This window comes from Parasteatoda tepidariorum, chromosome 9 (assembly GCF_982258835.1).
Source record: "Parasteatoda tepidariorum strain Cologne lab strain chromosome 9, Ptep-v5.0, whole genome shotgun sequence".
NCBI lineage: Eukaryota > Metazoa > Arthropoda > Arachnida > Araneae > Theridiidae > Parasteatoda > Parasteatoda tepidariorum.
In genome coordinates, this window is record NC_141763.1 from 48,776,244 (window position 1) to 48,794,958 (window position 18,715).

The 18,715-nt window shown below is 27.9% G+C and overlaps 1 protein-coding gene across 1 annotated transcript in view; it reads left to right on the plus strand.

Moving 5' to 3' along the window:
- The first annotated feature begins 15,643 nt into the window (after positions 1–15,643).
- The window catches only part of LOC147804041 (uncharacterized), a 38,094-nt gene continuing 35,022 nt past the window's right edge, over positions 15,644–18,715 (plus strand). Inside the window, exon 1 of the mRNA XM_087151737.1 lies at positions 15,644–15,836. Within this exon, the coding sequence (XP_087007863.1) occupies positions 15,814–15,836 (23 nt within the window). The 5' untranslated portion in view covers positions 15,644–15,813. The remainder of the gene's footprint in view (positions 15,837–18,715) is intronic.

The following is an 18,715-nucleotide window of genomic DNA, read 5'->3' on the forward strand; positions in this document are numbered from 1 at the left end:
AGGAGAGAATGTTTTTAGAGTTGACTTCAATTGCAAAGAATTGTTTTGAAATATATTGTGTAAGCAAAAAAAATCTTTTTTTTTTTAAAAAAACGATTAATTAATTTAACTAAATTAGTTAAATATTATAGAAAATTGGTAATATTAAAAATTCATAAATTAGTTCATTAAATATTACATTATTATTTAGAGAAGAAATAATTTGTTGCAATTTACACTAAAAATAAATGAATTTTCGAAAATTATTTGAAATTTAAAAATACAAAACGATTCAAAACATTTAAAGATTTAGTATAATAAATTAAGCAATAAATATTGAATAAAATTCAATCTATCGAATAAGTTGAACAAAAAAAAAAAAAACCTGTTTATTAAAGGTAAACTTTTAGTTTGAGTGGGGGTTCAAAAATCAAAAAGAATGCAAAATATTCACATCTATTCAAACAGAAATACTATAGCACAGTGAGTGATTTACGATGACAGCTTATACGCCTCTCAATTTGTGAGCAGTAGGAGGTTGAGGGGGAAGGAAATATTCTAGAGGAGAAAAAGACGGGTTCGCCGCTCTAGAGGCAGATCGTGAACCCGTGAAAACACGGGCAAGCCGCTTTCAGCATGGAAATCAAGCCCGTAATATAACGGGCTTGACGCCAGGAGGGGTAATCATGGTTTTGGTGAGCGACAGCAAACAGGATAATGTGCTACTTTATGGTTACTAAAGGTAGTGAAATTATTTCGTATCCCAAGTGATATATAAGTAGCTCAGGTGCATAAAACCAAACAAAAATTGTACCAAGCCCGAGTTAGAGGAAGGCATTTCTATCATAAGACAAAACATTTAAAATAAAATTGAAGAGTTTCGGAGAAATAAGAACCTTATTCTGTACGTTAAATGGATTTTTCCTAATTTTGATGAGAATTTATCTATTTTTAAAAAAAATTTCACTATTTATCATAACCGTCGTCTCATCGTTTCGTGAATCCTCTTTGGACAGAAAAATCACAAATTATCCTTTATAAACAAAATCCAGATTCCTTGTTTATCGGTATTTACCAGTAATATATATTTATTACTCCTTCTTAATATTATTTTAAGCTATTAATTTCTGGCATTGTCCAAAACTAAAGTTAATATAATGCACGCAAAATAGTTGATTAGAATTCTAAAGCAATATCAAGAATTAACTTTTCACCAAGTAATATCTTTCAACGAAAACTGTTTACCAAGTTTTTATTGTAACCAAAAATTAAAATACATGTTTAAAACGTAGGTTAGCAAAATTATTAGGTTTAAATTTCATCCTAACAGAATAGGGAACCAAATTTGTGTTAACACAATTAAAAATTTTTGGCTCATTAAATACTTATATTTTATTTTAGTTTCACAATTTGTTTATCGTTAAGTAATCGTTGAAAAGCAATCGTGTGGGTTGATTAGTGAAGCGAGCAGGAGCGGAGTTTCCATTTTATTGAAATGGTTTTATTATTGTTATAGTTCAGTAAAACAAGTCTTTTTTATTATTAAAATCAATACCAAAGATTTTTTCTTCTTAAAAAACTTAGCTATATTATTATAAAGGAAGCCGAAAGACTTATCTTTTCTTCTCTGGACGTTTTTCTTTTCTTTTTCTTTCTTTTTTTTGTTGAGGGAAATGAGATTGACTTGAGGGAGCAAATGGAATTTCTTCTAGACAGGTAAGTCAGACATTGTTTCCGATGTACTTATTTACGATTATTCGAATGAGATCAATACCAAGCCGATAGGACTGCTAGTTCAGAAGTTATAAGCGTTTTATGTACAGAAAGTACAATAAACTTGTACCTATTTAAGCATCTGACATTGCTGCGATTTTTTTCTATGTATTTTTTTTTCTTTTTCACTTTGAATCGATTACGATTATAAACAAGTCAACTGAACAAATAGTTCATAAATTGCAAGAACTTTTATAAGTTAAAAAAAACTTTTTTTTCCATAACCATCGTTGAACACTTGACCCAATTTCGGGTTTACGATATGTTCAACTCCATAGCCTTGTAATTCTGAATCCAATCCATAAGACAAGGGAACTTCTGGATCAAGTATAAGGAAAACTTTGCCTTCGTGAAGGAATTTTTACTTGAACTAACCAGCATTTGCGTTACGTGATGAGGAAAAATACGAATCCTCCCACGGTTAGCCTGATGGCAAGGGGTACTCTAAGTTACGATCGGTCTGCTAATGAGGATATTTTACGTCAGCTCTGTGCTCAGTGCAAGCCGAATTTGATCAGTCATCCCTGGGATTCGAACCCGGTTATCCTCACTGGAAGGCAAGCACTCTATCCCCTCAGCCAAAATATCCCAAACGTATTTCTTGTGAAACGAACTTATGAACACATTTTACATTGCTATCCAGGGACTGTCTAATCATGTAAGTTATATTTCCGATACAGTTTTTTTTACGCTGAACAGCATGAGACCTATCTCGACACTACTGAACTAATAATTTCGAAGTTAAAAGCACTTTATGTGCAAAAAATACAATAGCGTACTTACATTTATTTATTTATCTTATATTGATATACAGACAAGTGAAGCAGTGTTTCCTATATTTTTTTAACTTTGGCGAATTAGATCAAATGCGAATCGAAAGTGCAAATTATTTAAAAGTTTAAAAGAGATCTTTGTATAAAAAGTACTCTTTTTGAATCGTACTTAGTTTGAAGAAAATCCTTATCACTTCTAAACTATTAATCCTATAAATTCGTATTTTTATCTCATTCTATTCAGTATAAAAACATTTCTTGAGATACAAGCTTAAGCTTTCAGACAGCCCCTAAATAGCAAAGTAAAAAGTATACATAAATTACATCGAAAATAGTACTTTTTATACATAAAAACGCTTGTAACTTTAAAGTTATTTGATCTATTAAGTTGCGTGTATCTTTTTCAAATCAGCGTAAAATTACATTATTATACAATATTTCCATTGTTTAAATAGCAATATCAGAAGTGTAAATTGGTATAAGTGCAAATTTTTATTTTTCGTATATGAAACCCTTATAACTTCTTAACTATTAGCACGATCGTTTCGGCCTCATTAAATTCAGCGTGAAAAAATGCATCGGAAGTAATGCCTCAATTGATTGTCAACAAGAAATGCAATTATCCCCCTCAAATAACCCATCAAAAAATGGGAAAGCGTACACGAGAGAGTAAGCGTGTTTTCAGGCATTATTAAGAATATCATGACGACACTTTCAATCAAAAGAAAAAAAATGTCGTGGGTTTCAATTTCCCCCGAAGAAAATCATATTACTATTACATCTGTTCCACTATAATTACTGGACAGTAACTATGTAAAGCTGAAAGAATTTCAAGTTACTCTGAAACGCAGTTTCCTTTATTCGTAGAACAAACGCCAGACGTATTTACCTTGAACTCCAATAAAGAGCAACAATGTAAAGCGTGGTCCGAAACAAATTGTCGCTCGTTAGCTTTCTCTGCAGACGTGACTGGCATCATATCTAATATTCAACAACTATGCATATTTACAGAGAAAGAGGCCTTATTTAGATATGGTAATTTGAAGAAATGTAGGCATGTCACGAAATAACGTTTAGTAGTGCATTATAACATTGAAAGTTACAAGAACTCTTGATTTACTTTTTCTTTCTTTAGTGAAATTGTAGGATATACTAAAACGCAGTTAAGTTTCATTAAAAAAATATCTACCTCTTACGTCAGCGATATATTGGAGTAAAGAAGTTTAACTTTTTCATCTGACTAGTAAACAAGAATGTTTTAATGTTAGAGAATGCGCAAAGGTAAATAGGTATTTGAAATAAAGTACATTCCATGAACATATTTTTTGTTCGAAGGTAAGCTTAAACAGAAGACAAGATTTTGTTGCAGTGGTTACCAACTGGCGGACCGCGAAACCTTATTTTGTGGCCCGCGAACTAAAATATATTAGATATTATTTTTTGCGGACAATTTTCGTGAAAAATCTATATGGATTTATAATACTTTCCTTTGTTAAAAAAAAAAAAAAAAAAAAAAAAAAACTAATTTCTTCGTTTCTGTGAAATTTAACTTACTAACGGTACAAAAAAATTATTTCTCAGGTTTTGCATACAAGAAAATATTTATTATGATTTGCAATTCAATACTTTTGTTTTATACAACTTGATAAAAATTTTAAAGTAATATTTAATGTTCCATCAAACATTAAAGAGTCTTTTATGAAATTTTGATAAAGTTGCGGCCCGCCATTTGACTGGTGTTTTTAATAGCGGGGCCCGGCCCATGTAAGTTGGAAACCCCTGTTTTATAGCTATAGAGCAGCGTGCTTGTAGCTTGTCCTCGTAACGTTAACCACACCAACGTAACACAAAGGTACCATCTAGTATGAATGCGAGCATGCGCAGTAACTTCAAATCTTACGTACGGAAGCTGACGTAAAAATATGAAATCTCTATTATTGCAAAAAATCAACTTAATCTTACATACCAGTAGGTCCTTATATATAAGAACTTTATGTTGTTTGAATTTAAGTTGAATTTCACACAAAGATGCTAAGAAAAATGGAATAAATCCATGCACAATTAAGCCTGTACTTATGAAACAGAATTTTAATTCTTTGTTTTTTGCAGTTTTTATTTCAATTTTTGTTCGAAGTAAGTTTGGAGATGCCTTAAAAAGGAGGCTATAACAATTTCTTTCTCATTTGGTCGTTTGTTTTTTAAGGGGTCACAATACCCTTGGAACAATTTTTTTAAACAAAGGTATAATCGTTTATTTTGTGGATGCTTTACATGCTCATTTCATCAATAGTTTATCTTCAAAAAAAATTAAACTGTTTAATTTTTGTTTCAAATTTTAAAAATTATTGAAAAAATTCAAAATTTTTAAATCTTTAAGGCTTTTTTATTTTAACATATTTTCAATTTTTTTTCTTAGTGCTTACAACATTCATCTTAAAAATTTTGTGCATTCATTTACTGATATATCAATTAAAATATTTTTTACAGATTATTTTGTAAAAAAGTAGATAAAAAGGTTGAAAATTCCTGTTTGGTACATATAACATGCTGTAAAAATTGGAATACCTCATAAAATGCTTATTCCATGCACAGTTTAAATAAGTGTATTATACTCAAGATAAAATAGTTCACTTCAAAGCTTTATCTTAATTAGAAAAAATTCCTAAGGGATTTAATTAAGATTAAAACACAAATTTATCATCTATGAGAAAAAGCACTTGTCTGCTGAGCAAGTTTCTGTATTAGGGCGATCTAAAATCATTCATAACTTTCTTAAAAATGTAGATAGAGAGATGATTTTTTTTCAGTGCATATGAAATAGTTTGAAGTTTTATTACAAGCAATAAATTCTTTTTAGATATTTTGATCATTTTTTGGTTACTGTGACCCCAAAGGAAAATAAAAGTGTGATGAAAATACTTAGCAAAGGCTATAATAAGAGTCGCTGGCGTGCTTGAGGGTTTCTGTAACCAGGATTATATAAGTAATGACGTGTTAAAAAAATCCCTTTTGAACTTCAACTTCTTATTCATAAATGTTTCGGTGTTATACTATTTCGAATTAAGTTATCAATAATAAATATCGCAAGTTACTATATAATTAGCAACACTAATAATAATAACTTCATTTTTTCAAAGAAATGTTAGCAAAACGGGTTTTTCATGAAGCTTTAAAATGTCGTAACCTCAACTTCAACCTAAATAAGGAAAATAAACACGACTGTTTGTGCACTTCCAGGAATTTCTTTTTTTATAACCGCGAAGAGCAAAGTTTGACATTGTCTTACTTTTTCAGATTGAGTTTTTCGTGGTACTATTATTTCTTTTTACTTTTTTTTTCTTTTTTAAAAAAAAGTTGTTGACTTTTAAAGTAAAACACTTTTCCAAGGAAAACTATAAGCGTCTACGTTTCTTTCCTTTTGGCATTGTTCAAAGGTTTTAAAATAAAACTGCATTTTTATAACCTGCGTATAATGATGCGTACAAGACTTGAAAACGTTTATTAAAAAACAGTGGCTGACATTGACCTTTTACGGTATTACGGTACACTATCAGTATATCGATTAAAATTTAAACCTTAATATCATTGTGAAAAATTTGCAGTAATCTAAATATATGTTAATCACAGAATCGTGTAATCTAACGTAGAAAAAATAAATTTGCACGATTTACTGCTCCAATTACAGGTTGTTAGGAATTTATTCCTGACCAACAGAGGGCGTTTTAATCACTAACAATAATTCTATATCAGGCAATGGATCGGAATGGATATCTTATTGGAAAGCCCTAAAAATATCGCACCGTCATATTGTTTTTTTTATTGTTTTACTATTATTAATTATTTTTTTATTTTTTTATTTATCAAATATGGTCTCTTTATTCAATACACCCGTTCGCCACTGAATCAACCAGCAACACAGATGTTGCATGGTGTATCAAGTTTACTCTATATTATAAGAGATAACACTGTACGCCGATAATTTTGACAGTGTGCCAGATTAGTTCACTAATGAAAGAGCTAAGTTTAGTATCTGATCCTCCACCAGGGTAGATTTCGAGGTCCTTATTATTTTCTATCCATAATTTGTATGTAGCATAGAAATTACAGCAAGTAACGTATCTGAATATCGCTTATATTGAAAAATAATATAATACTGAAGAATCACTTCAAAACAATTCACACTGTCTTAAATATCAACACTTACTGCAGCCTTATTCATTAGGACGTCAAAATAATTCCAAAATTCATCATGAATTGATCATAAAAATGAAATAAATATGTGACATATATATCATAAATACAAGTGGCGTGTGATGAATTTTAATATAGTTCAATAGGCAAGATACTTTGATTATTTTGAAATAATTCATGCTATCTTAACTAAAAAAAAATGTATTTTTCAAGCTTTATTTATTATACTAATGAATTATTTCAGTATTCATTACAAATATTTCATAAAAGAGAAATATTTATCCAACATGTATTTATCATAAATAAAAGTGGCGTATGACAAATTTTACCATATTTGTACAGTAAAATTAGTCATGATACTCTGAGTATTTCATTAAGGGTGATTACATATTATATATATATATATATATATATATATATATATATATATATATATATATATATATATATATATATATATATACACCGAAGAGCCATTACATTATGACCACCCTGCTAATAACATGTAGGACCACCTTTAGCCCTCAAAACTGCTAGCACCCGCCGTGGCACTGATTCCACAAGGTGCTGATAGGTAGTCTGAGGTATCTGGTACCAAGCGCTCACCAACTGGTCCAGCAATTCCCTCACATTGCGAGGGGGTAGCGTGGTAGCACGAATTTGGTTTTCAAAGTAGGACCACAAATGCTCTATTGGATTAAGGTCAGGTGAATTTGGGGGCCAAGACATGACTTGAAAGTCACTGGAATGTTCCTCGAATCAATCCATGACGATTCGACCCTTATGACATGGTGCATTATCCTGTTGGTAGACACCATCCCCCGCAGGAAAAACTGTTGCCATGAATGGGTGAACATGGTCTGCAACTATGTTCAAGTAGCTTACAGACGTCAGGGATTGTTCTATGAGGATTATGGTCGTAATGTGCCCCATGAAAACATCGTTCCTGGGCGAGAAACCATGAAAACCTGGGCGAGCCCATTGTTATAGATGGAGGGTGGTCATAATGTAATGGCTTTTCGGTGTATATATTTCTTATGAAATTGATAAATTAATTTCATAATTCCTCATAAAAAATTTATGAAAATAAAAAAGGATGCATAATGCCATTTCAAATTAATTGTTAAAAAAGCCTCCTTCATATTCTTCTTTCTAAGTACCGTTCTTTCAATTAATTGTTAAAAAGAAATTAGAATATGTTAAGCAAATCTGTCATTGGAATTTTAATTGGAAAATTAGTTCATTATCTAAAAATCCGATAGCAACAGTCATGATTTACGAGATTTTATTCATGAAGACGTCTAGTAGTTTGAGGCTTATCTCAATAATTTTTCTTCACTTCATTTCAGATAAACACCAAAAATAGTTTGTTTATCTTGGCAAAAATTTACATCATCACTGGGAGATGAAGTCGGGGAGAGATTTTTGTCGTGGAATGAAGAATGCTTCTTTTGTTTGCTGGTGTCACGTTTGGAGCGCCCAGGGTCAATAGATCATAAATTTGTTGGACTGGTGGCATTGGTTTTCTTTGTCACGAATTATAAATAACGTCGTTTTCTCTTGTACGTATACAATGCAAAATCTTCTTATAATAATATGACTGTCATTAAATGGAATAAAAGTAGAAATTTTTCAGCTTTACGGAATTATTTTTACCTAGAATCTCGTACTGAAGAATGTAGCGGTAAAACATGTTGATTATTATTGAGCTTACAACATTAGGTTTAAGAACATGATAAAATATGAAATTAAAATTTTCAAAAGCTACGTTTTTTAAGTAGATTAAAGATGAGAAATGAATTTTATTTGTTGAACTTAAAAGGAAAAAAATCAAGGTCTCTTTTGAAAACGCGATCAGAATTTTCGGTGGTGACGGAAACTCATTAAGAAAGAGCACTGTAACAAAAATTCTGGATCAAATGATCCGGATTAGTGCCTCATTCTCTGAGATGAGGCACTCTCAGAGTGCCTCATTCGTTGAATCCATTTTACCATAAAAGGCATTTTCACTGTAAAATTTTATACCGTAATTTTTGCAGTAATATTTATTCAATTACAGTGATTCCTTGATTTTACAGTAAATATTACTGTATAAAAATTACGGTACAAAAAATTTTTTACTCTGTAAAATTTTACAACAAAAATGTTTTTTCTGTTAAAAGTACCAGATCTCTAAGTGCCAGTATTTTTTACCGCAATTTTTTCCAGTGTGATACAACTTGTGCTTTTAGTTTTACGTTTAACAAAGTTATTTTCGCCTTATACGTCTACTTAAAAGTCGCAGTTTTTAAAATTCTTAATTTATTTGAACTTTTTCATTTTTGTTGCCTGTGTGTTAGTATGTTTCTAATGAAAAGTGATCAAAATTTCGATTGGTGATCAATTCCATACGACGATAAAATGTCGATAAATTCTGCTGACAGCAAACAGGAAAGGATTGTGACTTGCATAGTCATCGGCCAGGAAGATAAAACTGAATTTTAAAGCTCTTTTCTAATCTGAAAGTGGTCAAAATTTTGATTACAACGATCCATCTATCCTGGACATGTAAGTGAGTTAGTAAAAAAGGCATTTATAATAAAATTAAAATCTTTTTCACACTTACATATGAAATGCGAAATTATTCACATAAAAGAAAGAACTTAAAGTACGAAAAAAGGGGTAAATAAATAATGAATTAAGGTAGGAAATAGAAATAAAATTTAACATTTCGCCAACGTAAAATGCCATTATTAAATGAAATCATTTTCGCCAACGTAGAATGAGAAAAGTAATATTTTTTGTAAAAAAGTAAATATTTAACCTTTTGAGTACTTTCAGTGAGACAACCACACGTGTCACTATAGAGTTCAATCCAAACATGTCCGAAACATGTACACGAAAATATGTTTTGGAACAGAGCATGATAACATCTTTGAAAACATATTACGAGATGACACTGCTGTGAATTGGACAGCTGATTGCGAAATAAAAATAGCCCCATTTAGAGATAAGGTAATTAATAAATTTTTTATTCCTGCATTCAACGCGTGTTGAAAGAATTTGAAAGTGTTACTTAACTTGTTTTTTCCACTAATTTCTCCTCTTATAAAACAACACACAGTGGATCATCGATAGTTTTAATTAGTAATACGAAAGTACTAAATACTGTTTCAAATTATCTATTTTTTAATGAGAAACACTACTTAGATCCAAAATCTGTAACAAATTCGTCGATGTTGCTGGGCGCTTTAGAGATAAATTATAAAGTAAAGTTTCCTTTCACAAGATTAGCCTTGAAGTACAGTAATGACTTTGAGTAACAAATAATGATTTAAGTAGTCAGAATGTTAAACGCTGGTGAAATCAAAATTAATCACACAATAAGGAAACATTCTTTATGTTATAAATGATCATAGATTTTTTTTCGTTTATAATCATCAAAAAGTTATCAACTGTTAACATAATTAAATTAATAACCGTTGATAATTTAGTGTCATTAGGTATAATGCAATCGTTTCCTAATTTTTTTTTCTATTGTTACTAACAACTTTCTTTTCTATTCTAATCGTGGCTTGCTAAAGGTGTTATATGTTAATTTCTATGTAATATCGGAGAGAGAGAAAAAGCTGGTAAAATTACCGTACTGTATAATATTAACATTTCTGGAAAAAGAAAAAAAAAATCTTGTAATAAAAAGCAAAATATATGATATTTAAACCATTCATTTCGTAATTTCCCCGTTCATGTGGTAATGGTTTACCGTGAATTCTGGTTTTGAAAACATAATTTAGTAAAAAATATGAAACTGAAAAGTAAATTTAACCGTATGAATAGTTTTTATATCATACTCTAAGGTATAATGCTAAAATTACTAAATTTTACCGCATTTAGCAAACTTTATCACTCATTAAAAAGTCATATTTTATTGTTAATTTTACCAAAATCAATACCAAAGCACTTCGGTAAAAATTATTCGGTAATATAATGCTGTAAATTCGGTTTTTTGATGTTTCCATACATAGTAAATTTTAATATGTTTTAGTATTTTTAACCATACATACTGTATGTATATATATGTATATGTATATATACCATACAATATTTGAAAAAAACAATTAATAAATAAATGAAATATTTATCATATGATAATAGTACTTTTTATTTTATTGAATCAAAGAGAGAATGGTCTAAAATGGAATGAGATTTTTTCATTTTAGTTTTTTAAAGGTGCGTATTTAATTGTCACTTTCCACTTTAAATTTTCCAGTTTAAATAACAACAGTTTTTATTTATTTTGAAATGTTAACTTATCCGCAATCATGGGTAAAACCAAGAATTTACCTGTATAAAACATATTCTTGTACTGATAGAAACACTTAAACTATCTATAAATATTTAATAAATCCACCACATCAAACTTTAGTGCTGAAAGGTGCAACAAGCAGTAAAACTGTGTGCAATCCACACTATTAAACACACTCACACTTACGAACTTTTATTTCATAAATTTAATAAAACTGACGAGCTGGGAATTTACCATTTAAATAACCGAATAAACGTTTTATTTATAAGCGACCTGAAACGTTTTGTTCCGGAAGTAAATAAAATTTTATCTATTCATGGATATTTTATTTCAAATTTATTTAAATTGCTTTTTTTCGCTTATTATTAAAAAAAAAAAAAACAAGCTTTACATATAAATAAACTGAAAAAAAAAAACTTCTTCGACAAGCATTCAACTTTAAAGGTTGAAGATATAAAACCAGTTTATTAGTCAATTGTATGATCGTGAATTGTATGCCTGCAACTGACGTCATCGTAGTTAAATCATGGCATTTATCAATCCAGAAGCCAATTAGGCTCGACACACGCGCGTGACGTCTCTCACAGGTATCCAATTAAGTCTAATTTAAATCACATAGCTAGGCATAATCGCATCACTTCTTCTCGAGAAGCAAGAACTCAATTGATTAAATATATAATTTTGATCAAAACGAAAAAAAAAAAGACTTTTGAAATGTTTATTTCCCCTTTCCTGAAGAGTTAAGATTATTTCATTCAAACACTATGCATTCCTTTTAACGCTATTTAATAGTTATGCGATTAAACGCCATTTTATAATTACGCTATTATCTTTTTTAACGCTATATAAATTTTAATTACCTCAACGTACGTTACAGATATATACAATACTTTATCTTACATTAAAAGCAAGACGTTTTCGATGTCAAAAAAATTATTTTTTTCAACCATATCGACAAGGCATTTTTTCTTAATATTAAATACATTTTAAAACTTTAAACTTTACATTTATGAAAACTAGATATTAATATTATTCAATAACAATAGAAAGGAATTTAAAATGTTTATAAATTTAATTTTTATAAATATTTGAAAATTTAATGCATATATAATTTTTTTTTACCAGACATAGCTTTCGGTACGCTCAAAAAATTTTCTACATGAAAAATCAACAGAAAGTTGGCATACACTAATGTAAATATGTTTGAAAAATCAGGTGAAATAGTTTGTTTCATAATATGTACTGAATATATTATATATATAAGCAAAATAAATGTAGTATTTCTGAAAAAAATACAAAAATTCGTTCAAATTTTAAAAAACTTCCCCTGTATAACAAAATTATAATGAAAAAAATAAACTTTATATAGTTAATTAAATGTAAATAAGGTATATGTACAAGCATAGAAATTTTCATAACTTTACAATGATTTATTTTTTGTAAGAGCGTACCGAAAGTTATGTCTGTTAAAAAAAAAATTATATTTACATTAAATTTTCAAATATTTATAAAAATTAAATTTATAAACATTTTAAATTCCTTTTTATTGTTATTGAATGATATTAATATGTAGTTGTCATAAATGTAAAGTTTAAAGTTTTAAAATGTATTTAATATTAAGAAAAAATGGCTTGCCGATATGGTTGAAAAAAATCATTTTTTCGACATCGAAAACGTCTTGCTTCCCTTAAAATGGTTATTTTCCTAATCAGCAACCTACTGTTATTGGGTAAATATTTCCTAAAACTTTTTTTTTATGAATTTCAGAAGTTAAGTCGGAACATCAACGAAAAATAATGTCGCTGTATTTTTCCAAGAACTTAACAAAAAATTTATTTTATTCTCTCATCACTATTTCTAGAAAAGCCCTTTAATTTATTTTTTCTTTCATTATTTTCATTCAATTGTAACAGAGATTTTCTCTCTATCTTTGTCTTTTACATCGCTACTATAATAGGAAATCATTCCAGAGATCGAAAAAAGAATAAAAAATTATACCTTACGAAATTCCATTCAATATATCATTATTCTTAATTAAATTTTTTTTTTTAGTGAATTTTTACAAAGATAAAGCTATATGTAAAGGAAAACACTTTAAACATGGGAAAGAAAGAAATAATAACTGTTAACTGAAATAAACATCGTCATATTTTTAAATAAATTTCCTATGAGAAATTTTCAGATTCATTTTTTTTATGAATAGTAGAAGTAATTATTGAAAGTTTTGTTGAACTATCATAATTACAGAAGAACAGAAAGAAAAGAAAATATAAAAATGTAATTAATTTTTTATACATGTATAATTTATGCTGACAACACAAATATTTTTGGTACAAAATTATGGAACGAAAAATATTGGAATTAACTAACTTAATTAAATACCTTCAACTTACGTTATTGTAGGTAAACCATGACATTGTCGATTCAGAAACCAATCAGGTTGGCGTGATGTCCCTTACAGGTATCCAATTAAATCTGATTTAAATTACATGATTAGGCATAATCATTTTACTTCTTCTCCAGTTGCAAGTACCCGATTACCTTGAAATGAGAGTAAAATCGAATTATCTAATGTTCTAAATTTGCCCCTAATCCAAATCGTTTTCCTTGAGTTGATTCTTTTTAAATTTTTTAAACAAATTAATATAGAATATTAAAAAATTTCAACTTTTGTTTAAAAATATCTGGCAGATTTCGTGTTATTTGCGATACTATTCGGACGCTAAGTTACTGAAAATACACAACATATTATAAAGTGTGACTAAAAAGAAAAGTTGCCTTTTCACTTTTAAAATACATAAATACAAGTTTACAGAAATAGAGTTCATATAGAACTATGCATTTCATTGGTTACCAAATCACTCGCAGTTTAATTGAAATTTTTTTTTATTTTCTATAATTATTTAATGATGAATTTATGTCTCAATTTGCATTTAAAAACATTTAAATTCAGAATTTATGTCATAATTTATATTTTAAAACAGTTGTAAGTAGAATTGTCACAATATTACAACTTTGGCTTAACACAGCTGAGAAATTCCGTGCCATTCCATTAGTGTCTTTTATTTACTGAAAAATCCCCGGAACGCTCATAAAATTTTATGCCAAGAAAATTGTTACTTATCTTAATTTAAAAATATTTCTTAAAATACACAAAACACATGTTTGTAGAATTAAGTTGTCTTCTTTTATCATATTGCTAATAGAAAAATTGTTTTCTTCTTATTTCACATTTAGTTTTATTTTTTTGTAATGGAATGATGAGAAAAATTTCAAAGTTTAGCTATTTTAGAAACGCAAATATTTTTAATCAAACATTTTTCTGCATTAATGTAAACTGTTTAAGAAGTCAAAAGATAAATTAAATGTGAACATCTTAAAATTAAAAACAAATGTTGCGCAGTGCATACAAAAAATAAATCGATAAATAAGTAAATATTTGGAAATTAATAACATTTCTACCTAATTACATTGAATTATTTGCTATTATCATTTCGTTTGTTAATTATTAGTCATCAACTACCAAAATATGCATGCACCTTGGTTAAATAGATAACTTATCAGACAAATTGAATTTACTTTTAGAATGTCTGTCCGGCGTTTGTTCTCTTAAAATTTCATGAAAAATAAAGTAAATAGGATATAGAAACTGACTATGCATGCACTGATGTTTGTATGTTGTTACGTATGAATTATACCATACAAATGAAAGAGTAAAATTAAGTTATCATTTACTGAAAATTCCCCTAAGTTTCTTATGAATAATTCATTCCAAATTCTCAAATTTTGTTATGAATGCATGAACTTAAGATGAACAAGTAAAAGTTTCTTTTAGAATCATTTGAAAATGAAAACAATTTCAATATTACAAGATCAGAACATTAATTTAAAAATAAGATAGAGATTTAAAGTAAATTATTTTTTTCCCCTTCGTTTCTGGAGAAAAAAAAGAAGTTAAAATCGTATGATAAATGCTCATAACATGATTCACTACATTTTTGCTAAAGTAAATTTAATTTTGCTCATGAAATCCATTAATATTTAGCTGAGTCGAAAAAATATTATCGTATTTTCATCAAAACGCAGCCCTTGTCAAAAATGACTCTGTTCATATTGAAAGAAAAAAAAAAGGAAGATATTTTTCATCAGAACTCTTTCAGAAATTGGACGAAGGGATGAGATTCAATCGTTTTCATTTAATCCCGTACGAATTGTTTTCATTCTCGATAAGAAAAATATATATTAAAATCGTCTGACATATAACTTTCATGTCAGACGATTCTGTTTATAACATTCACAGGTCACCAACTTTGTACTTTATGAAATTTAATTTAAGTTTGCTCATTAATTTTCATTTATAATTAGCTGAGTCACACACGTTTCTTTTTTGCATCAAAACATAGCCTTCATCAGAAAAGACATTTTGAAAGAAAAGAAGATTTTTTTATTGAAACTCTCTCAGAAATTGAAAATGATTCAATCTCATCTCGGGATGGAACAATACAGTTTTTCATGCGTGACGATAAGGTCACATGACCTCTCGAAAGTCGTGCCGCCGTCCGCTGAGCGTAAAATAGGAAACAGTGACGTCACGTGACACCTGTTGCGTCATACGTACACACTTCTGAATCTTTTGGTAAACGACCACTTGTGATCTTCGCCGACTCAGTTGAAGTTGGAGGAGTAGATTTTTCTGTTTCCGAATTTGTTTTCCGTCAACTTATTTAGTTGGCGGCACCTGTTGGAAAAGGATTGCTAAGTCTGAAAAAGTGGATTAAATTATTATTTGGATTACGTGACAAAGAAACTAATATGGAATTTACTTTTTATGCTTTGTAAGTTATTCCTTTTATTCAACTATTTTTACTTTACAGCTATTATTTCTATTATTTTTGTGAAAATAAATATTTTCCAAATTTAGGTGAAAGATATTTATCTAGAAAGGTATTTATTATAGATTAAATGAAACAATGACACACTACTTTTTCAAATGGTGTAAAAGTTTACAAATAACTTAACGAAATTAGCAATAGAATTTGCTGATGTATATTTAATTTAAATAAATAAAAGCGCATTTTTAAATGATTAAAAAAAATCCTTTTATTTCTGATTGCAGCTATTATTTCTACTATTTTTGGGAAACTAATTATCTACTTCTACTTTTGAAAAGATATTTATTTGTATTAATGAAACAATATATTTTTGCAAATTATGATTAAGTTAACAAATAACTTTGCAAAACTAGTGAAATAGTTAATTGATCAATATTTAGTTAAAAAAAAAAAAAAATTCTTAATTGATTAAATAGTTTTAATAGAATTCTTATTTCTTTTCTGTTTTCCGCTATTGTTTTGATGGTACTAATGTGAAAATAATTATTTTTCAATTAACGGAACAATATTACATTATTTGTTCAAATTATATTAAAATTAATAAATAGCTTCTCAAAGCTGGCATTGTAATAACGCATTGTTATTGTGTATGATTTGTTTAATTACATCTAATTAAAATAAATAAAAACGATATTTTTCATTAAATAAATAATTTAAAAAAGAAATCTTATTTTTTCTGCTTTTAGCTATAATTTCTACTATTTCTGAGAAAATAATTATTCTTCAACTTTAGATTAATGAAATAATAGCTCAATATTTGTGCAAATTATGTGAAAATTAACAAATAATTTCACAAAATTAGTGAAAGAATTTGTTAAAGTGCCTTTAATAAACATAAATAAAAGTTGACGAATTAATTATTTAAAAAAAATCAAATAGAAAATCTTATTTTTTTTTTCTGCATTCAACTATTTCTACTATTTTCGTGAAAATAATTATTCTTCAACTTTTATGACTTCATTGTAGTTTCATTTAACAGAAACAAAAAATAACTTCATTTGAACAATATTAATAATTTTCAGAAGATTTTCATAAATTCTTAACTAAAATGAATAAAACTAATTCTTAACTAATTTAAGATTCTTTGTGATAAATTTTTATGACTGGCTTGAAATCAGTTCTTCGTAGGGACAAACAAAAAGATGTAACCTGGGCAACACATTTACATGGCATGTTTTATAGCTTTATGTTATGTTTTTTTCTACCTGTGAAACCAGAGGCAGTTAATCCGCTACGGAATTTCCTGGATTATCTTCTCTTTTAAATTTAATTTTAGCACAACTTATTTATTTTGCTTTTAGTAGCAAATTTATTTGTATGAATTAATTTGTACTATTACTTGATACATTTCTCGGAAGGAATTTCCTGGATTATCTTCTTTTTTGAATTTAATTTTAGCACAACTTATTTATTTTTCTTATAGTTTCAAATTTATTTGTATGAACTAATTTGTACTGTTACTTGATACATTTCCGGACGGAATTTCTTGGATTATCTTAAATTTCGGACGGAATTTCTCGGAGTTATGTTAAATTCCAAATTATATTTTAATTTAAATTACTTTAAATTAAAATGTAAGTTTTTGTTCAAAGTAAATTATAAATTTAATATGATTTTCGTTTAATTTGTTATATTTGTCATTTTGAAGATAAAAACAAAAAAAATATTTTTGAAAGAAACTTTTATAATTGAAATATTTCTTTTATAGCTTTATTTCTTTATGGCATTGTTGTCTGTATTACAGGGGGTGGACAAAATAATGGAAACACTTCGATATTAATAATTTTTTTTCATATTTCTCCAGGTATACCAAGATAATCATTTTATAACTTCAGAAGTGTTTAGATCATGCGATTTCTCATACATATCAATGAAGTTTAAAGGTATTCAGAAGTTTGAGGGACTGACAATAAATTACAAAACAATTGTTACAATAAAAATCTAATTTTTTTGTCTAACGCTTATTTGCTATAACTTTAAAAATACTTAATAAAATTAAACAAAATTTTTAGAGCAATTTGAAATTAATTGCAAAATTTTTGCTTTAAAATCTTGAGAAAAACCTATTTAAAATTGCGCAAGATATGAATAATTAAGCTACTTAGTTCATTTATATTGCGCATGCGCAAAAAAAACATTTCTTAATTTTGTAGTGAGTTGTATTTGGCAACTAATGAAAAAAGTTATATTTGAATACCTTAAAAATTTAAAAAGTTTCAAGCAATTACAAGTAGTTTTTGAATTTTTTAAGAGAAAGCTCAAAATGATAAGGGGTTTTCTACAAATATTATTTTGTATCATAAGACATAATTTAATAACATATGATAACACCTTACAATAAACGTTCATACACCAAAATGTAATTTAATAAGGAAAGAAATCAGGTGAAAAAAAGATACTTTTATGGGGGATGCCAGGGTCATTTTTAATAAATTTTGTGAAATTGTACAAAAAGATATATGTGGAATACACCTTATCATTCTGTGCATTCTTTTAATAAGTACAAAAACTACATAGAAAATTGGTTGAAACTTTTTAAATATTTAAAATACTTAAATCTGCCTTTTTTTATTAGTTGTCAAATACGATTGAGTACAAAACTAAGAAGAAAAAATTTCTTAATTTTTCCCGCGCACGCGCATTTTAAAAGAACTACTTTAACTATTTACATTTTGTACAGTTTTAAACGAATTTTTTTTTTAAATTTTAAGGAAAAAATTAATTTTAAAATGTTCTAAAAATTTCATTTAATTTTATTGAATGTTTTTGAAGTTATATCAAAAAACGTTAAACCCAAAAATTAGTTTTTTATTTTTTATAAG